The sequence below is a fragment of the Thunnus thynnus genome, chromosome 7 (assembly GCF_963924715.1).
Source record: "Thunnus thynnus chromosome 7, fThuThy2.1, whole genome shotgun sequence".
Classification (NCBI taxonomy): domain Eukaryota; kingdom Metazoa; phylum Chordata; class Actinopteri; order Scombriformes; family Scombridae; genus Thunnus; species Thunnus thynnus.
In genome coordinates this window covers 22,445,377-22,467,378 of record NC_089523.1, presented here as the reverse complement: position 1 = coordinate 22,467,378, position 22,002 = coordinate 22,445,377, and the positions used below count along the sequence as shown (strand labels likewise).

The 22,002-nt window shown below is 38.2% G+C and overlaps 1 protein-coding gene across 2 annotated transcripts in view; it reads left to right on the top strand.

The window, feature by feature from the left end:
* The window catches only part of LOC137186236 (roundabout homolog 2-like), a 55,058-nt gene extending 35,228 nt beyond the window's left edge, over window positions 1–19,830 (top strand). Inside the window, exons 12-26 of one of the 2 annotated variants that reach the window (XM_067594995.1) lie at window positions 2,617–2,783; window positions 3,080–3,201; window positions 3,419–3,635; window positions 4,077–4,195; window positions 5,919–6,096; window positions 7,753–7,971; window positions 9,046–9,088; window positions 9,183–9,319; window positions 9,401–9,688; window positions 10,544–10,682; window positions 11,399–11,733; window positions 16,032–16,148; window positions 16,819–16,980; window positions 17,322–17,446; window positions 19,193–19,830. In XM_067594995.1, coding sequence (XP_067451096.1) covers window positions 2,617–2,783; window positions 3,080–3,201; window positions 3,419–3,635; window positions 4,077–4,195; window positions 5,919–6,096; window positions 7,753–7,971; window positions 9,046–9,088; window positions 9,183–9,319; window positions 9,401–9,688; window positions 10,544–10,682; window positions 11,399–11,733; window positions 16,032–16,148; window positions 16,819–16,980; window positions 17,322–17,446; window positions 19,193–19,204 — 2,380 coding nt within the window. In that variant the 3' untranslated portion in view covers window positions 19,205–19,830. Of the gene's footprint in view, window positions 1–2,616; window positions 2,784–3,079; window positions 3,202–3,418; window positions 3,636–4,076; window positions 4,196–5,918; window positions 6,097–7,752; window positions 7,972–9,045; window positions 9,089–9,182; window positions 9,320–9,400; window positions 9,689–10,543; window positions 10,683–11,398; window positions 11,734–16,031; window positions 16,149–16,800; window positions 16,981–17,321; window positions 17,447–19,192 lie in introns of both variants that reach the window. The other variant, XM_067594994.1, reaches the window with a different exon arrangement.
* The last annotated feature ends 2,172 nt before the right edge of the window (window positions 19,831–22,002 follow it).

The window sequence follows — 22,002 nt, the reverse complement described above, 5'->3', positions numbered from 1 at the left end:
AATCCTGCCTCAGGGAGAGACAGTTCTGTTAAGTGACGTCTTGAAGTGAAACTGTGACATTCTACTACATCAGTATTTAGCCGTGGCATCCCAAGGAAACCCATAGTAGCTCAAACAACCAACCAGAGGCTTTAGCAAGACAGACAGCGAGTGAAATAGAAGACAATTATTGCAGTGGTCAGCTCGGCAGCTCTGTTCTGTCCTGGGGCAACAGAAGGGGGGAGGGAGTCGGATGCTAGCCCAGTTGGAGGGTTCACTTATTACGGAAGCAGGAGAGAGGGTACAGACCAAGTGTAGAGACACAAAAACACACACACACACACACATAGAAGAGTCCAGTTGGCTCAGTGCAGAGAGAAACCCCAGTGTGGCAGACATGCACACAGAACTGATGATGAAGCCATGGTTGTAAATCCACTCACTGTTGCACGCTTCACCACCACCAAATTGCTTGGAAATGTTTGTTTTCAGGCATCACCAGGAACAAACACAAAAATACAAACCAATGTTTTTCTGTGACAGTATCCCCTCTTGTATACAGCACATAAAAAACCTACATTTCTATTTTTTATTTAGAAGTGATTCTTGATTAAAGATTTATGTAAAAGCAGCCACTGACATCTCCACGCCAAAGCAATTTACAGATGCAGCTTTTGAAATCAATTCAATTTTATTTATATAGCGCCAAATCATAACAGAAGTTATCTCAGGGCACTTTTCATATACGGCAGGTCTAGACCGTACTCCCCCATGAGCAAGCACTTGGCGACAGCAGCGAGGAAAAACTCCCCTTTAACGGGAAGAAACCTCAAGCAGAAATGGGCTCTAGGTGGGCAGCCATCTGCCTTGACCGGGTGGGTTGAGAGAGAAAGAAGGAGGGAGGGGGAGAGGGGAGAGACACACACAGAGAAGCATAATAATAATAGAAATATGCATACTGCATTTTTCATACAGGGTATGCTTTTTAAAAAAGTTGTATGAATCTGACAACATTGGAGATGGAGAGCATTTGGTGAGAAAGATAGCAGAGGAGAAAACATTGATGACAGAGAAATGCTGTGGCCTGCTTCTTGTAATTACCTTGCCATTTTCTCCTCCCCGGAGTTGAGGAAAATGTTAAATTGTGCTCATGCTGCTTGATAGTTCCTGTCTCTGCACAGCATTAGGCTGCTGTATCCTCACTGGACCCATTCAGAAGCCACCGTTATAACCGACTGCAATAAAAAGGGGGAATAAAACTTGTCATTGTTCCGTCCCGAAGGTGAGATTGGCCATGACTTTGTGTTTTTAGATGCACAGAAACTCATGAATCTAAAAATGTAACACTGGTCACTGTTTAGGTTACTTTGTATTCCTCACACTGTCCTGGTTATTTAAAGGAATAGTTTAATATTTTGGGAATATTTATTTGCTTTTTTGCTGAGAGTTAGAGGAGAAGATTGATACCACTCTCATATCTGTCTGCTAAATATGAACCTACAGCCAAGAGGTGCTTAGCTTAGCTTAGCATAAACACTGGACAAAAACTGGAGGAAACAGCTAGCCTGGCTATGTACGAAGGTGAGAAAATCCACCTACCAGCACGTCTAAAGCTTACTAGTTATCATGTCATACATCATTAGCTTAATCCGTACAAAAACCAAAAGTGTAAAGACAAGACTCAAAGATAACCCCTGTAAAACCACAATGTGTCGTTTTAAACTAAACTAACAGGCTGCTGGCTCCATGTCCATCTAACATTCAGCAGGAGAGCAAATAAGCATATTTCCCAAAATGGCAAACTACTGCTTAATACTAAGACGATTAGTCGACAAGTTGACATGGTCTCAAAATGAATCGCCAACTATTTTTATGGTCGTTTAATTGTTTTATGTCATTGTAATAGACATGAAAATTAAATAATTTTTTTACATTTTGGACTTTGGTTGACTACCTTATGGTCTGGGACATGTGATGGGCATTTTTCACCATTTTCTGCTATTTCATGATTATTCACTAATCAAAAAAATATATAATTGACAGAATAATCAAAGAAAACAATCATTAGTAGCAGCCCTAATCCCATCTAATTTATCCAATTACTATAAGATTTCACACTGTTTTTTTCATAATCTAACATAACATATAACAATAAAACTGCCATATTGCCTGTGTTTTCATCAATATGCAAAATTCTGATCTCACCTTCTGACATTGCCAGTCCCTCTTTCATCTCTCTTTGCTATCAATGTGGCAAGACTTGTGATCAAACCCATTACCTTGTTATCTGTAGATAACACGATAATGAAGCTGTGCTCTCAAGATAACAGGAGTGAAACAATGTTAACACGTTCAAACTGAGGGCAGCACATTTGCCTATTGAAAATGTACTTTATAAAACTGGCACCCAACTGTATATCAAATTATCACTGTCAGCAAACATCACCTGATAAAGATCTTGACCTTCAAGTGTGACATGATTTCCTGACCTAAACAAAATCCTTAATCAAGTCATAATCAAATTCACTCGTTTTATCTCACAATGTTTGTATAATTAAATGATCACAAGAAAAATAGTTTCATAGTTTTCTTTCTTAGGACAACATTTGGTAACAAAATTTGACTTTTTCTCCCCAGCCAATCAGTGGGCAGTACCTGGCAAACGGTGGCGGACCACGTTAAGCAGGAGAGGCACACAGTTGTTGGCCTCTTCCCCAACACAGTTTATCTGTTCATTGTCCGAGCAGTCAACTCTTACGGCCTCAGTGACCCCAGCCCGATCTCTGAACCTGTCAGGACGCAGGGTGAGTTACATAAGCAGAAATTGTCCTTTTCTGATAAAACTTTTGCATTATACTGAGTTCTATAATCTTGATTTTAGTTTTTAATTCTAAAAAGGCAGATACTGGATGTAGGGATGGCATTAAGATAATGTGATACAAGGTTTAGAAAGTCTCAAAATTAATTGCTTTCTCAGTGTGATGCTCTTTTGCCCTGAGCAATGTTTAATTTCATCAAAAGCCTTTTTTCCATTTTTATGCTGAGTAGCTTCTATTCAGCTGTTTTTTTGGCCTGAACTGAATGGAAATATCTTTTTCAGATGGGAGTCCTACAGAACAGGGTGTGGACCACAGACAGGTGCAGAGAGAGTTGGGAGAGGTGTCTGTCTACCTGCAGAAGCCTGTAGTTCTGTCTCCTACCAGCGCCAGGATTTCTTGGACCGTGAGTTGAATACTTTGCTGATGATAAAAGTCGACTTTTCAAAGTTGGCTTGCAGCGTGCGGAGGACACGCTAATCTCCAAATATTAACTTCAAAAACTCCTCCAAACATTACGTGACACAAACAGATTAAGTTAAAGTACAAACACAGCTGGGTCTGCCTTTGATTACTGATGTAAATGTGAAACTTTTTTTTTTTTTTTGCCAACTATTTTACAGGTTGCCCGTCAGTCTCGGTACATTCAAGGTTACCGTATATTTTACCGGACTATTGGCAGTTCCTGGTTGGTCCAGGATGTTGAGGCTACGTCTGACCACAGTACCATGTTAGTAGATCTACACAGCAAAACAGAGTATGAGGTGAAGATACGCCCTTACTTCAATGAGCTACAGGGACATGACAGCCTCATGGTTCTGCTGCGTACCCCTGAGGAGGGTAAGATATTGCTCATTAATGGTATTTCACAACTTTATTTAGCAGCAAATTTGATTAAATAGTAACAGTTTATTTTTCCTGAATTATTAATGACACCACCAGAATGAGAGATTTTGTTTGCATACTTTTGAATGATTCAGTATAATTATTTAACACAAATGAAAATGAAAAAAAAAATGTGACAGAACAACATTTTAAAAGAACACAATGAGAAAATCAAAGTAGCTAAAATGAAATGAAATAAAAATGTGTTAAAGAGTGTTCCCTGCAGTGATGAATTGCCCCAAAATTAATAAAGAACATACAAGTGCAGTAGAGAAAATTAATCAATCACAGGCACAGGAAAACAAGAGTTTTTCATTTAAATTATGAATTATTAATAATTCTCATATCAATTAATAATAATACTGATTAAAAATTTCTTCTTATCACTCTCTGCAGTTCTAAGTGGATCTCCGCAGGCTGTATCAGTGGTGCAGCTCAGCAACAGCTCCAGTGTCAGTGTGTCCTGGGAGCCTCCGCCGCACAACACTCAGAGCGGCATCATTCAAGAGTACAAGGTGAGGCTGCTGCTATCTGATGCCTGTCGTCTGCTCTGATGTTTATTTCTGATTGTAAGGCAGATAATCAGTGACACCAGCTGTAGACTGCAAAAATAAAGTGGAACAAATTGTTCTTTTAATCCTGGGTGCTATTTTGTTATTTTCACACAGCCATTATTCAGTGTTGTCCATATTTGTTGTTTAGATACTTATGAAAAACACTGACTTTAACAAACAATTAGTAATTACCCTTAATCTGCTGCCAGTACATGCTGAAAGAGACTCAATTTTGTCACCAGATTCTCGGCTGAACACTGACTGTCCCTGTCATCTGTTTGCTCAGTGAAAAAAAAAAAAAGCATGAGCACAGTTCTATTGTTTTGATTTCTTCGTCCCATCTGTGTCTGCATGTAGAAAGTTATGAGAGCGCCGCACAAGTCTGATAATGAAATCCCAGATCCTTTTGTATGTAGCGGCACATCAGCCAGCGGCAAGGATCACACTTAATCCCCTCAAACATTCAATTTGCTGAAGACGATATGCAATGTTCAGCACAAGTATCCCATGGCTTACATGTGAAAAATGAGTATTAGAGGATACATTTTCATTACAACTCACCAAGTGCTTTCATAAGAGAAAACTTGACAAAACTTCATCCATTAAATTATTCATTGTAAAAATATGATTTCACCAGATTAATGAAGTACATTTACTACTTGTGCTATTTTATGCTTTTTGCTTCTTCTTTGCTCTATTTTAGAGATTTTTTTGTATTTTTTCATTACATTTATCCACAACTATAATCACTAGTTATCTTGCTGATAAATATTTTAAATACAGAACATAAAGTATCCTCACTTAATGAAATACAATGCATTATTATAGATTAAGTAATAATAATCCAATAATATAAAATATGTAATATTAATGTAACTTTCTGAATAATAAGTACTTTTACTTTTGATATATGAGGCACATTTTGCTGTTAATATAGATGCACTTTTGTACATTTAAAGCGAGACTGTACATTTTGAGAGAAGAAATAATATATTCCTCCTTTCACAAAAGAAAAATTAAATTTATTAGCAGTAAATACACTATTGTTCAATTCAGTAACTCACTGCCACAGCCTTACTGGTCTGGTATGACCAGTAGCTTATTCTGGCTAATGATAGCAAACATTAGCTTGTCTGTTCACTGACTTGATAACTCCTCTTTTGTTGTATGACTGCGACAGTACAATGCAACACAGTTTTAGGATTAACAATCATCCCGTAACAGTCACTTGAGGCCAAATTTTAAAAGCAGGATGTCAGTTTTAACACTGTGGTATTTGTACATAAGAAATTTGAATATTTCTTCTCCCACAGAATTATACAGCACAGTAATCTAATATGCATTCATTTCCATGAGAGAGTAACATTCAACACACAAACTGTGATGCCAAAAGGCACATATACTTGCAACACTAGGGCTTTAAATCTGGCTTTTAACTGTCACTGCATTGACAACCCTTTCTCTTTCATCTCTGCTGTATCTTAGCTGTCATTCTCCACCGTGTACTATCAGATAAAGCTTCAGTGCCATAAAAATGAAAAGAGCCCAAGTTTTCATCGTAATCTGTCTTATTATAATCACAGGCCACATCTTATCGCAGGGTGTGTGGGGATAAAATAATGTCTTCATGTGTTTGCATGTTTTAAAATTCAAACATTAACTCTGCATGTCTGGTGGTGATCAGGTCTGGTGTCTGGGCAGCAGTGTGGAGCAGGAAAACCAGATAAACAGAACAGTGGATGGAGCGGTTCTGTCCATCCTGCTGACAGGCCTGCTGCCTGACGTCCACTACACCGTCACGGTGGCTGCTGTCACCAGCCTGGGTGTGGGTGCGCAAAGCCCGCCTGTCAGCCTGCTTCTCAGTGAGTCACTCAAACTGTTACAGCTACCACAGATAGAGAAATATGGCAAGATAGGCTTGCAGAGGGCTGGCTTTACCCCAGGTTAAATCTGAATGTGGAGTATTGATTGTGTTGTGTGAATGACTTCATACTGGAGCACCATCAACACTGATGTTTTGAATGTGAGAACATAAAAGATGTCAGTCAGGAAGTGAGGCAGTGAAGTTTGTTAAACTGCATTTTATAGATTCTAATTTATTCTGGAGTGATGATAAATAATATTCAAAGATGAGGAGGAGGATACACCGTATGTCAGAAAAAGTAAAATGTCTTGTGAGTTACTTAGCCAGTCATCCAGACAGGTTGTAGCCCGGGGGATGTCTACTTCTTGTGTTTTGAGATCACTCTCCACTTAACCTTTTACTGTATTGCAGTTTTCTAAGAAATAGTTAATTTGGCTTCCTTGCTGAGAGTTAGATAAGAAGATTGATACCACTCTCATGTCTGTACCGTAGCTAAAGCCAGCAGCATGTTAAGCATAGCATGAAGATTGAAAACACAGGGAAAAAGTAACAAAATCCACCTACCAGCACCTCTAAAGCTCTGTAATTAACATATTTTATCATTTGTTTACAAAATCTAAAGTGTAAAAATAACAAGTTTTAAGGAGAGGGTTATAGTTATGTGCTGGATGGTGATGACAAGACTACGAAGTCCCTGCTCTTGGCCAACAAACATACCTGTAAAATCGCAACTTGTATTTACCCTTTCCATTGAAGCTGACCCTAATGCTAGCTGCTAGCTTGGTTAACATGGTGCATTTACAGTCTATGGTTAACTGTGATAATGCTGATGCTAATACTGATTTTTGCTAGCGAAAAACAGGCTTAAAACCATTAAAACAAAATGCACTTACCAGAAAAAAAGCCATTTGACTCCTTAGAGGGTCTTTTAGAACAACCAAATGCTGAACAAGACTTTTTAGGTGACCAAAATGTAACCGTTAACTTTCATGAACTGAAAATACACTGAAATAGCGACAGCAATGGCTACACCTATACTCTGTTATGACATGGATATTTTACCTAACCAATGTTGTCGCCGTGGCAGCAACTTGCCTCTGACGGCACCCACCTGTCACTCAAAGAGGCCACGCCCTGAATTATACTTAACTTTAAGCCTTAATAAATTTAAATGGGTGAGTTATATAAAAATTCCCCCCTGTACAGTTGTCATGAATGGGGAAATTAGCTATAGAGACCAAAATTGGTTTTTGTACCAGGCTGTAAATATATTTATTTTTGCTGTAACGTTAGCCATTTTAACACAGGTGTCTAGAGGGATTGACTTGCTTTTGGGGCCAGCCTTAAGTGGCCATTCGAGGAACTGCAGTTTTTGGCATTTCCATGTTAGCTTCATTTTTCAGCCCCGGCAGTTGCCACTTGGTATAGCAATGATTGGTATCAATCTTCTCGTCTAATTCTCAGCAGGAAAGTGAATGTCAAACTATTGAATTGTCACTATAATATTGTTACATAATCTAAATGATATTGGATATAATCAAAAAAGCAAGCTCCTTTTTCCTGTAAAGATAATGACTCTACGCTCTGCTCTGAATTTGCTGTGTCATGGGGCTGTATTAACTATTAATGCCTTTTTCTTATGTCATCCACTCAGCACTGCCAGTGGATAAGTCATCCACGACTGTGAAGAAAGGCGGTAACCTCAGCATATCAGAGCAGATCACAAGTGTTGTCAGTCAGCCGGCCTTCATTGCAGGACTGGGTGTGGCTGCGTGGTTGGTCCTGATGGGTTTCGGTGGTTGGATGTACTGTCGCCACCGAAGGAGAAAGCAGCTGGGACACTATACCACCTCCTTCGCATACACCCCAGCAGGTGAGTGGAGAAGAAGCTCAACAGGGTATTAGCATCATGACAGGTGTGGGATGTTCAAAGCATTAACTGCAAGGTTTAACTTAAGTTGAATTTCTGAAATGTGACATACGTTCAGCACCTTTCAGTCTTCAGACAGATTGCTCCATAAAAAATTAACTGTAAAAAGTAGAAAAGGTTACAATGACATGACCCACGATGATTTCCAGTTTTAAAACATTGTCAGATGTCTCTGTCACATCTCATACATAAGATATTTCATAAAAGGGAGAAGTTGCAGGGGGGAAAAAAGCTGTTGTAAAGCAAGCTGTCAGATTTTGTTTTCAACAAGTTCTTAAGAGACTGCTGGGGATATCTTGAGCAGTGATGAATATTTTTAATTTTAGTTTGTATTTCACAAAGCGATGCATGCACTTTTGGCACATATTCAGTTAATTAAAATGTATTTGTTCCCACTAGGCGTTTTTTTTCGTGGCAGGAATAAAAGAAACATTGAAAACACATGGAAGCATATGTAAACAGTAACCCGTTTATTTTAGAATATGCCCTGTGGCACATAAGCACATAAACACATCAGTTGTTGTCTGACTTTGAGAGATATTTGTTCATGTTCATAAATACTAAATAGACAGCTCAAGGCCAATAGATAGCAGCTTGATTTTCCCCTAAATATTTCACCATGTTAATTACAAATGAGTATAGATTGTATTATTTCACCTTTTAGCGTATGGATTCTATTATCATATTGTAAATTTAGATGCCTTTGAGCTAAGATACAGTGGGAGAAGCAAGAAACTTTTTCATCGATTCATCAAATGGCATCTGCATTTTATTGCAGGCACATTGTATATGCATCTGTTGTGGTGCCTCTTAGTGTATGTAGGTCAACAGTGTTTCTTCATAAAATATCGATTAAAATCTGCTCTCTGAAACCCCGCATGGGATAAAGCATTTATTTGCAATTGAGCATAACTTTATCCAAAAACCCTGTATATATCCTATTGAATATTTGGAAACAGTCTTTAACTTTTCTGCTGTAAAACAAGATTTATAACAAGGTTCTTTTACTTCCTCCAGTTGGCTTCGCTCACAGTGAAGGATCTGGAATCATCAATGGAGGGTAAACTGAAGAATATGATTTAATTTAGATAATTATTGCCACTGTGTTTGTTCTTGTGTATGAAATGTTGATGTAATCACACCTCTGCTTCCAGGCCTGGCTTGTTGGGATCAAATATGGGCAACTACCCCTGGCTGGCTGACTCTTGGCCCACTCCGAACCTCTGCCATAACAGCAAAGAGTCTGTCAACTGCTGCTCTGGCAAGCTGGACTCAGACAGATATTATAACAGTAAGATCTGTTTGACAGTAAAAGTCATAGTGAAATAAGATAATCGCCATTGTTTATTTAACATAATCCTTTGCTGTACAGCTGTTGGCATCATCAACTACCCAAACCAGTCAGAGAAACACAGCACGGCGTCCAACGAAAGTCCCATCTACAGCACCATTAACACAGCTGCTGAGGAGGATCTGTTGGCATACTACGACACTTACTCCAGCACATCCTACAACCAGGGGCCAGACCCTTACAGCAGCAACCCAGTACTATCAAAGAGTGGCCTTGTGGGTCTAGAACAGGACCTAGACCAGTGGACCATCCAGTCCGGTCAGTCTGGGTCTGAGTATGCCAAGCTGCAGTATACCAAGAAAAGCAATGGTGAGGGTTTTCTGCTTCTGTAATTTATTTTTTTTATAAAACAGGGAAGAAAGGTGAGAACAGTTACAGTCTGTTATTGTACTTCTTATACCGTGGTCACTTTACATCTGACAATAGCCTGAAGTAGCATGAAACATGCATTGGTATGTATGAGTATTGTTGCCATGGTTACTTACAATGTAGTATACCTTGTGCACTGATTTTGAACAACTGTCGGCCAAAACACTGTTTCAGGCACATTAATGCACAGCTTTTTATACTTATGTTTGTTTTTTTTATGGCCTTGGTGTAAATTTACATATTGCTACTCAAAGAATAAGTAAGTTATAGTGAAATTCCTGCACCAGCATTGCTAAATATTCTCATCATTATATACAGAATGCTTACACTTACATGTTTTTATGTACATTTTGAATTTGTACATAACAAAACTGAATGGAAATACCCCAAAACTGCAGAAACATGTAAATATTGCATGTGGAAAAAGAAATTTTGATAGATTTGATGGAAACAGATTTGACAAAAATAAAGAATATATGGCAACAGGAAGAAAAACATACTATAACATAGATACCTTAACTAATAATGTAAAGGAATGCAGAGACCAAAAGCTTAATCATTTTCACATGCAATAATAATTCCAGGGAACCTTTAGGTACTCTTGAAAATGAAAGAACTGGCGGCCAAAAAAGAAATGGCCTTCAGGCAGTCATGAGCAGTGCAAAGATAAAAAAGGTCTTTAAAATCTAAAATTAAAATTTAGTTGGGCATGTTTATCTAAAAAGCAGACTGGGCTAAGTGTGGAGATCATAAAAACAGTGATTACACTTGGTTTTGCTTTCTATCTGTTTATAGACAAACTGGTAAAGCAGAGGTCGACTGGTTCCACATCTAAGTCAGCTCCTCTCACCTGGGTGGATGTTTTGTCACTTCCTCTTCCTGCCAACAAAGATAGAGGTCGTACAAAGACGAAGCAAGAAGAAGAGCAACACAGGTCAGACCTAATCACTGTGATCTCAATTTTTTTTTTCAAGTCTCACATGAAGGCAACTTTTTTTCCTCCTCTAAGAAAACAATCGCTTTTTATACTGTCTTAATTTTCATTCAGTTTATTATTAGCATCAAGGCCTCTGACACTAATGACAGAGAGAGTTAAGGCAGATGGATATAAACCTGCCCTGTAACTCTGCCAAGGCTGTCAAACAAAACTTGAGTGAAGTTTTGAGTCTGGTGAGTTTTTGAATTAACAACAGTTGTGTCTGCGGGCACTGAGTAGATTGCACTTTGGGGTTACAGAAAGGGGGGGCATCTCCTCTAACTAGTTCTGACAGATTAGATTGTGGACATAACGGGGTGGGATCGGGGGGCTGTTCTGACTGCGCCGTGTCTTTTGTAATGACATTAGCCACCATCTGACAGTCTGGATTAGTACTTGCCATTTTCAATGACACGTCCATCATTAAATTAGCACTGACGGCACTGAAGTGACAACATGAATCACGGAAGTAGTTCTAGTCCTCTATAACTCTATATTGGTTCCCTTTTTTATATGAACAGTTTTCTTTTTCTTTTCTTCTTTATAAGTGTCAACTAAATACGCTTTAAGGTGAAATCAACACAGTATATCACATCATATACAGCATAAGTAGGTTTTAATGTTTCCCACTAAGACACACACTCATGCTGCTGCGACTCATTCTTGTCCTCTAGCTCTGAGGAGGAGGACTCTGAGGACTGGTGTCCTCCGCTGCCAGCCAGAACCTACCTGATGGACACTTCCAGGGAGGAACTCTCCAGCCTGCCTCCTAAACCAGACGAGCTGTCCTACACAGCAACACTGATGTCTTCCCCTCAGCGAGATGCACTCAAGCTCGGTGACAGTCCACGGCTGCAGCACTTTGACCTCATGGCCCGTCACCACTCGGGCTCCCAGGTCTCCCAGTCCAACCCAGATCTGTTTACCAATGCCAAGGCCCAGGATGCCAGTGAGGTGTACCACACCAGCCAATGGGCAGATGATTTCAAGGGGGAGAGCCTCAGCAAAGGTCAGTTTGAATTCAGTTTAATGCGTTACATCTGTGACATGACTTCCCAAGAGGCAGCGCACAACCACACAGTGTCATGTATAATTTAGTTTATGATGTTACCTAACAGAAAGTATTTGCACATGGAAATCATGTTGGATTTATTCAAAGTGAGGCTCAGTATTCCTTAGTTTCCCCCAAGTTTTACACGTGCTGGAGCTGCACTACTGACTGCCAGTGCATTTACAATCTAACAAGAATCTATGTAATCCTGTCTGGAACTCTTAAATACAGCTGATTTTGATCTGTATTTTCTCTTAACATTATTCACAATCTTACATCAGTTTTTTGAGTTTGTGGCTGTAGTCCAAGTTGATGGTCTCCTGGGCCTACTTGACCTCTGACATACCGGCCTCAAAGGCCTGACTGGATATCAACATCTCCAACATCTATCAACTCCTGGTACATCCTGCTAAGACAGATCATGCCTCCCAAACATACTAAAACATCCCCCTGTGAGGATGATTCAGTGGTAACAATGAGTGTACTCTCCCACTTAATGAAACAGTAGAGAGTTTTATAAAGAGATGGTACTTCAGCAGCAGGAAAACTTCAAATGCTGTATTCAGCTGGTCTTGGATGGAACTAACAAAGGACAGGATGCTGTTATTAGAGATGTACAGAAGCTGAAGACCAGCTTGGAATTCACCCAAGATAAGTCTGAAGAGAAAAGTAGGGGATAGAAGGAGATTGAAATAAAGATAAAGTCATTTGAAAACAACATAATGAATTCTAAACAGGAAATGTTTGCCAAGCTGGACGACACAGAAAATCAGTGCAGGCAGACAAACATTTTAATTGATGGGATTGCAGATGAGAAAGGAGAAAACTGGAGTTAATCAGAGAGGAAGGCTCAACAAATGTTCTAAAGTAACATGAGTCTAGATGGCATGAATATGGATATTGAACGTGCTCAGAGAATGGTCTGTACCGGGGGTGGGGGGGCTAGGAAAATTGATGTAAAACTTTTGCACTTTAAAGAATTTCACAAAGAAATTAAAGGGCATAAAAATCTATATAATTGAGGACATCTCAGAAGCTGTGCAACTGAGGAAAGAGCTGTTGCCTAAGTTGAAAGCTGCCCGAGAAAGAGGTGATAAAGCCAGCCTGAAGTATGATAAGCTGGAAGTCATGCCCAGGAGTGGACAAACTCAATCAACGGCTTAAAGCGCTTCAAGGCTCAATTTTTCTTTTATATATTTGTCTTATTTTTAACTTTTTCTGCTGTTTTTGTTTGTTTCATGTGTTCAAATAACAAAACTACATCTTTTGTTATTAAGTTTGCCAAGGAAAGGATTGGTATTAGCTCAACTTAAATATATGCAGCCTCAGGAACAGTTCATAAGATTACCAGGATCTGCTCCTCAAACAATATTCATGTTTAAGCACTGTCAGAATCACACCTGGACACCACTTTTGATGATTCTGTCAAAGGATATAGGTAATATAGAAGAGACAGGTACAAATACAGTGGTGGAGTTGCATTTTATGTTCAGGAACACATTTCAGTCGTGCTACAGAAAGATATTAAGAGTATTGACATTAAAGTAATATGGCTACAGATTCACCTTCCATACTATAAGCCTATTCTAGTTAGTTTTTGTTATATGCCGCCCAGTTCTAATGTGAAGTATTGTGAAGTACTAGAGTATTTGAAAATCTAGATTTAGTGACAGATGAAAGTAAGGATATCCTCCTTCTTGGTGACCAGAATATGGACTGGTTTTCTAAACATTGTCCACTGTGTAAGAAGTTGATTTCTGTGGCAGATGCTTGCAATCTTACCCAGGTTGAGACTGAACTCACAAGAATTTCTACAATCATTGGTGGCGTTAATAATTCAACCTGATGATCATATTTTCACTAATATACATGAGCTGTGCTCACATAGTTATCAGTGGCAGTGGGATGCAGTGACCATAAATTGGTTGCTTTACCAAGAAAGACTAAAATGCCCAAGTCTGGGGTTAGGATTGTTTACCGCAGGTCACATAAAAAATTGAATGCAGACTCATTTTTTAATGATGTTAAGGACTTAAAATGGTCTGATGTATGTCAGGAAAATGATGTTAACATTGGTTTGAAAAATTTCATGGATAAATTAGTGAGGTTGGTGGATGCATGCTCCACTTAGAAAAGGGTCTGTAAAGGGAGGCAGTGCACCATGGATTGAAGATGTTGAGATCTTTAATGCTTCAAAGTGATGAGGTAGCTACCCGTAAATCAGGCCACTTTTTAGATTGAAGTCTTTATTGTAAGCTGAGAAATAAGGTTACCAAGTTAAATTACATTAAAAAGAAAGAATAACAAAAAAATGCAGTTCTGTAAATGATAGTAAAAAATTATGGGAAACTTTGAATGAAATTATGTGTAAGATGTCATGCAATTTTCAAAAGTATATGGAATATGTATTTAACATGCAACACTGTTAACACTATTATGAGAGACAAAACCAAGACACAGTTGAGGAGATGTTGCTCTCACTTTCAGATGACACAACTCCTGGTATAGATAACCTGGATGGAACATTTTTTAAGATTGCAGCTAGGCCGCTTTCCAAACCAATATGTTATATTTTTAATAGATGTCTACTCAGTTGGACCTGAGCTATGGAAAGAGTCTAAAATCATACTCTTATTCAAAGATGGAAAAGCAGGTTTTACCAGCTCCAATTATAGACCTATTAGTATACTCCCTGGGTTGAGTAAGATACTTGAGAAGATAATTTTAAATCAAATGTTAAATTATTTTAGTAGAAATGGATTACTTATGAAGGCACAGCATGCTTATAGACCAGGGCACTCTACTAGCACTGCATTAGTGCACATGAGTGATAAATGCTTAACATATATGGATGATAGGAAACTAGTTGGAGCTGTGCTCTTGGATTTACTGCAGCTTTTGATGTCATTGACCACAGTATTCTTATTGCAAAGCTCAAATGTTAAGGATTTTCACACAGTTACCTCTCTGGCAGAACACAGCAAGGATTTTTCAATGGCAGTTTTTTCAGACAGCAAAAAAATATCTTGCGGTGTTCCAGAAGGGAGTTGCTTGGGTCCACTTTTATTTTCAATTTTCATAAATGATTTACCACATTTTTGTTAAAAATGCTGATGTACTGTAGTTATGTATGCTGATGGCTCAACTTTGTTGTCACCGACATCAGTGGAGCTGAGAGAGAATCTACATGTTGAGTTGCATAGCATTAATAAATGGGTGATAATGAACAAATTTGTACTAAACATTGACAAAACTAAATGTATTGTATTTAGTAGTAGATATGCTCTTGCTAACGCCACAGCACATAATCTCTTTATAGATGGGATATCAGTTGAGCAGCTCACTAAAACCAAATTACTGGGTGTCAAATTAGATCATTTATTGTCTTGGTCTGATTAGATTGATCACATTGTTTCCATGATGGGAAAGGGCATTGCAATTTCAAGGAAGTGTTCTGCATATGTTCTCTCCTCTGTTATGATTGATGATGTTTGGTCACTTGTTCTGTCACACCTGGAGTACTCCCCAGTTATTTGGTCAAGTGCTGCTGAGAAACATCTAAAAAAAATTGCACAGAACAGAGCAGCCAGATTAACTCTTCATTGTTCTTTCCGTACTAATATGTGTGAGATGCATAAACGATTATCATGGCTAACTGTGAAGGCCACATTAAAATCTTGTCTTCTTTTATTCATGAAAAATGTGATTTGGAATAATAGACCATACTCCTTTTGTGAAAAACATATTTATTATACTGTTTTTTGTCATGGGTATAATACATGTAAAGTAAGCACCAGTAATCTGGTGGTACCAAGTCCACAAACAAATTGTATGATGAGAATTGTTCTTTATAGAGCTTCTTTTGCTTGGACTATGTTCCCCATCAACATCAGACAGACCAAAAGTAGATTTTCTTTTAAAAAGTTACTAAAACAAAAGTTTATGAATCTCATATCGATGTTATTGTGGATTTTGCTGTTGGAACCTTTGATTGTTTTTATTCTCTTTTTGTTACTATTGTTTATTATTTCATATGTATAGTTATTTCACTTATTTTCTGATCTTTATATTTGGCTTGTTTTGCCTTTTTGTTTTATTGATGTAGTGTGATTTTAATTATTATTTGTTTTTATTGTTGTTGCTTTTGTTTGGACCCCAGGAAGACTAGCGACCACTTTGTGGAAGCTAATGGGGACCCAAATAAAGAATAAAGAATAAAGTTTCCTTAGGATGACATTAGTGCGCTCTCTTGTCAGGACAATCTTCTGCTCCAGCTGCCGAGTCGAGCCCCGCAGCCCAGGCACACAGATCTAGGAGTAAGAAGAAAACCCCCAAGGATGGTCAGCTCAGGCGAGAGCTACACAACCAAGCAGGTATGACACACGTTTCTTCTGTTTTAGTTTGATAAAAAAGAGAAAAGAGAAGAACTACAAGAAGGAAGTAGGATTACTGCCAGTCATAATACTTGAGCAATTTATGGCATGTCAGTCAGTTGGTCAAACACTTTCATCCTTATTGTGATATCTCAACAACTAGTGCCACCATGAGGTTCGAATCTGTGGTTTTAAGGGAAATATTTCAACATCTATTGGATGCACTGGCACGAAATTTAGCACAGACATTCATGTCCCCCTCAGGGTGAATTATAATAACTGAGGGGGACTCATTGACTTTTCGTATAGTGGCATCATCAGGTCAAAATGAATGACATTCCCATCAGCCTCAGCTGTTCTTTGTTCTCACTGCCAATTAGCAAATGTTAGTATACTAACATGCTAAATGTTAACATGGTAAACATTATACCTGCACTGTCGCTGTGAGCATGTTAACATGCTGACATTCGTGCCTGAATAGCCTCACACAGTCGTTAGCATGACTTTAGTCTCGTTCTTGACAGCTTGCAATATTTATGGTTTATCTCATAATTTAAACCAAGTCATGGTATCGCTTTTTTGTTTGTCAGTTTTTTAGTCTATTAAAGCAATATTTTTGTCTTTGTTATCACCAATTATCAATCATATGCAGAACTCCCCCCTCCACCAGCGCCTCCTCCTGCAGACAATTCTCTGCAGCTCTTGGCCGACGTTTTGAGCCGTAGCCGAGCAGACAGTGAAAGAAAAGAGGGGAGCGACTCGCCCGCTCTTCAAAAGAGGGGAGAGCATTTCTCACTCCAGAGGAGAGGACCGACAAAATGGTCATCACAGGGTATGTAGCATGTACAATATATAGTACTTACCTTTAAAGCTTTTATCATTGTGTATCTGTCAAAAAACCAAAAATAGAAGAACAATTTCTATGACAACACATGTCACCTTGCTTCAACAGCTGGATCTCAAATGGATGTGTATTAATATTATTGTGAGGCTTCATACAAATCCCTTTTGGCCTAGAAAAAAACAACTGCCACCAGAGTATGCACACACATTAATTCATAGTAGCAGCTCTGGTCTTAGTGGCAGGGGGTCTCTTTTCATCTGCTCCATCACTTAGGATTTAACCTATATAAATACAGCTGCAACTTTGAGTGATTTGTTTGTCATCTGCAGATGAGAATAATGTAATCCAGTATGGACAGTCCTGCTTCCCGCCCAAGGTCCAGATGTCAGGCTATGGGTCCCTGGGTGGAGGAGTCTTTCCACGGCCCTCCACCGCTGGCCGGAGGAGAGATGAGGTATGTCCACACTTACAGAAGGAAGTGCTGAACTGAGCTGAACTGACATTGTGTCTAGATAGTGTGGGTCACGGCCAGTTTAAAAGTGAACTGAGGGCAGTTTGAGTTGCTTGTCAACTTGCATAGGACAGTTAATGGCAGATGTTTCCCGTGGGTTTTTGACTGTAGACAAAAACATAGTGACCAAACAAAAGGCCAAGTTTACATTTGTTTTCTAAATTGCATTTACTAATCCTTGATGGGGAATAGCAAGACTATTGAGCCTAAATAAAGGTGGTGTTAAAAAAAGCATGCATGCTTTAACAAATAAGTTTTTACGAAACTGACATTTCACCGAAAATTTGTCCTTTCAGTATGAAGCACTCACCTCCTGTCGGCTTGAAAGGCTGTACAAAGTTTGGATAACACTTTATTTTACAGATCCCTAAATTTCATACTAATTTCCAGGACATTTTGTGAGTAATTTTGCAGGTATTTAATGGTTAATTTTTAGGACAGTTTACAGGGAGGGTGATGCAGTGTGGTACAAATTGTAACAAAGAAACAGAAAAAGTGTTAAAGTGGTTTAGCCCACTCATTATATTTGAGTTCATACGTATTTGTTAATTTGCAAAAAGTCTTAAGTATACAGAATATAAATTCAGTATATAGAGTTTTTAAGAAACAACCTTATATGCTAAGATAAAACTATACACTGAAATATTTTCTGCCAGTTAAAGAATTAAGGATCTAATTTATTAAGAATTTTAGCAAATTAATAACTATGTATCAACCCAAACATAATGAATCAGCACTTACCAACATTTTTTTGTTTTCTCTTATAATTTGTACCAAATTGCTCTCTGTAAAATGTCCTTAAAATTAACTATTAAATACCTTGAAATTACACAGAAAATTCGTTTGTAGTTTCTCCATCATGGAGAGTGGAGGCTGCGATCTGCTTGATTTCTAGAAACTGAATGACGTGTAGTTGTCTTGGCAGCTAAAAACATGTCACTATAAACATCTCAAACCAGTGGTGAAGTACTCACATCTGGTAGTAATACCACAACATAAAAATACCAAGTTACAAGTAAAAGTCCTGCATGCAAAATCATAAGTAAAAGTATACATTATCAGTAAAATGTAAAGCACTAATTAAAGTGTTATATCATATAATTTATATTATTGGATTATTACTACTGATACATTAATATGTAAGCAGCATGTTGTAAATGGTTAAGATGGAGTTGTAACTACTTTATACACCGTTTGGCAGTTTAATCTATAGCTCTACCTCAAAATGTATACACTGATCGTACTGTATGTTTATGTGCAATCTTAAAGTAGTAACTACAGCTGTCAGATAAATCTACTGGAGTACAAAGTATGAATTTTCCCTCTGAAATGTAGTGGAATAAAAAGAGAATCATCAAATGTAAAGTATCTCAAATTGTACTTAAATTAAGTACAATTTGTACAATGAAGTACAATATCTGTCTTTTTTTGGTAGAATTTGTCACTTAACCTAGTTTTTGTAAAAAAGAAACAAATTTAAAAAAGATCTCTGGAATTACTGTGCCAGTAAGTCATTTTTTACACATGAAAATCAGATCTATAATCTCAGCTACACTATAAATCTGAATTACTTGGCCACTTCACTAGAACACCCATGTTTCTGGAACTAACCTGCATTTAAATGACACCATCACTACAGTTGTTTGCACCAATCCCAATGCTCACTGTGTTGTGTTTGTTTCCTTTCAGAACCTCATGTAGACAGAAGCCGATTACATGACATCCTCCTTTTTCCTCCCTGGGTTTCCTTTCTGTGCGAACCATCAATCTGTTGCCATGGTATCTGATGGAAAACTGAAGACAAAAGGGAAAGCATCTAGGCTTGCCACCTGCCTTTTCACAAACTATTTGTATTCTTTTTTTTTATTTTATCTTGTGATTTCCTTCACCCCTCCTCCGTGTATATAGACATCTTTGCATTTTTTTAAAAGATGTGATCGGATATAAAATGGATATGGGGGTTTAAAAAAAAAATTGTATTTTTAGGCAATGGGAAGTAAATGTAACTATTACATATTGTACAGCAGATTATTGAATGTATCTTCTGTTTACTCTTGACCATGAAACCGCTGATGATGATGATGACGACGACGATGATGATGTGTGTGTTTGATGCAAGACTGGAAAAGACATGAGGCAGAAAATGTTAATAAACCATCATGTGGGTGTGTGTGAGTGAGAGTGTCAGTGCATGTTTGTAGTGTTTGTGTGTGTGTTTTACCTCTCATTTCTGTGTGGCTGTGTACTGTGGTGCCCCTGTAGATCACCAGTGTGTTAGTTCTGTCCAGATTTTTAAACTGACCAATAAAATATTTGTTACAAAAAATGCATCTGTCCGTGTTTGAATTACACTGACTATTAAGGAAGGATAGCTGTAGTAGTTTTAGCCATGCTAGATAGCTGCGGGTCTAGTATACTGGGTTGCTCTGAATGGTATGTTGGTCTGTTGGTTTGTCTGCCAATTTGGTTCAGACTAAAATATCTCAAAAACCATTAAATTAATTTCATTCATGGTCACCAGAGGATGAATCCTAATGATTTTAGTGATTCCCTGACTTATTGTCTAGTGCCACAATGACATTTTTGGGCATTTCTTGAGTGAAATTTCATCAACTATTTGGATGGATTTCCATGAAATTTGGTACACACATTCATGTCCCCCTCAGCATGAACTGCAATCACTTTGGTGAACCTCTGACTTTTAACCGGAGTTTCCCATCAGCCTCAATCAGCTACTTTGTATTTAGTGCTAAATAGCAAACGTTAGCATGCAAGATGGTGAACATAGTAAGCCGTTTACAAGCAACACAGTCAAGTGAGCATGTTAGTATGCTCATGTTAGCATTAGATAGTAGATTCATAGCCTTGTTAATATGTAAAATAGTAAATAGGTTATGTCTTAGAGTTGTATTTGATTAGTCTCCATTTGTACTGGAAAATACTACCTTCATGATATTCCTGAAATAATTCTCATACAAACTATCTTGTAATGAAAGTGAACAAAAGATCCTTTTGTGTGACATGAAACAGGATGTGTGTGTGTTAGATCTGTGCTCATGCGGCTTAATTTAAATGCCTTGCCAGGAGTATAAAGAGAAGGAGGGAAAGGAAGACAGGGGGAGTGAGCTCAGATATTTCCATCAGAGCCAAAATGTCCCTGAGGTCTGAATGAATTTGGATTTTATAATCTCATGTTCTCAACATACTGATAACACTATAAAACTAGTGTATGAATTCATCTTCAGATCAGTTGTGAGCATGCTTGTTTTTGAATATAGTCTAATGAGAGCAGGTTACTTTCATCTCTGTGAAACATGACAGCAGCGGGATATGAAAGACTTTCTTTATGTCTGCACCTTTATCTGCTGTGTATGAGTCTCTCGTGTGCAGATCTCAGTTGAAGTGGTATTTTGGCAGGGAGGCAGTGCATGGGACGGCGGGGAAAGTGAGTTGGACTCGACTGCCTTTGGCAAATACCCACTGGGTCCCGCCAGTCTAGGAGGATAATGGTAATCCGATGCAATTTAGAAGGGTTATACAATTTTATGCTTTTAGGCCTGTAGCATGGATTAGGGTCTCTGCGGTTTACAGACATCCCCACACACACAGACGGTGCAGCTCGACCAGCTAAAGTCAGTTTACTGGGGCCATTTTACAAGTGTCCACAAATGTTCTCCACTTAATCCACAGGATTATTTTTTGTGTATTTTGTCATGCTGTAAAACATAACAAAAAACATGTATTTTAACCCATTTATCTTACTTCAAAGATCCCCAACACACTAAATTTCTCCACAAAAAAGGTCAATTACCTCGTTAAAATTACATGAACTCCTTCTTCACTAAAAAAAATCCAGAGTCTATACACATATTTTTCACTTCAGCAGTTTAACTTGGACAAGAGATGTCTCCTACTTCACTGAAAAGTTAATTCTCAGTGCATGTGTGCTGGAGGCTTGAAAGTGTAAGTTGTAATCAGGTCCACGATTGACTTCCAGATTAGTGGAGATGCCAGAATATCGTTCTTGTACATATACTTCTTCAAATCAGATTTAAGGTGAACAGAGAAACTCCCACCCCTCATGTGAACATTTCTGTGTCAAACTGTGCACATAAATCATTTTGCACACTGAAAACCAAACATCCAAGTCAAGTACTAATTAGCAAAACACATCTCTGAGTGGAGGAACACCTTAAAATCCACATAATATGATGTTAAAATGAACTGTGATTCCCAGTCAAGGGTACACGTACCCCAAGGGAGTACTTCTGCAGTTGCCAGGGGTAAGTGGAAAGATTGTGGAGTAGCTCAGCTAATCGAAAAAAATGAATTATGATTTGGTAAAATATATATATCTACATATTTAGGAAAAAAATAACCAGCTACAATAAACACGCCTTTTGCCAACCGGAATCAGTTTAACATCCAAGTATCACATGCTGTGATTGAGATCATAAAAATAAATGAGAAGATGAGCAAAGAAATCAAAATTGAAAGCT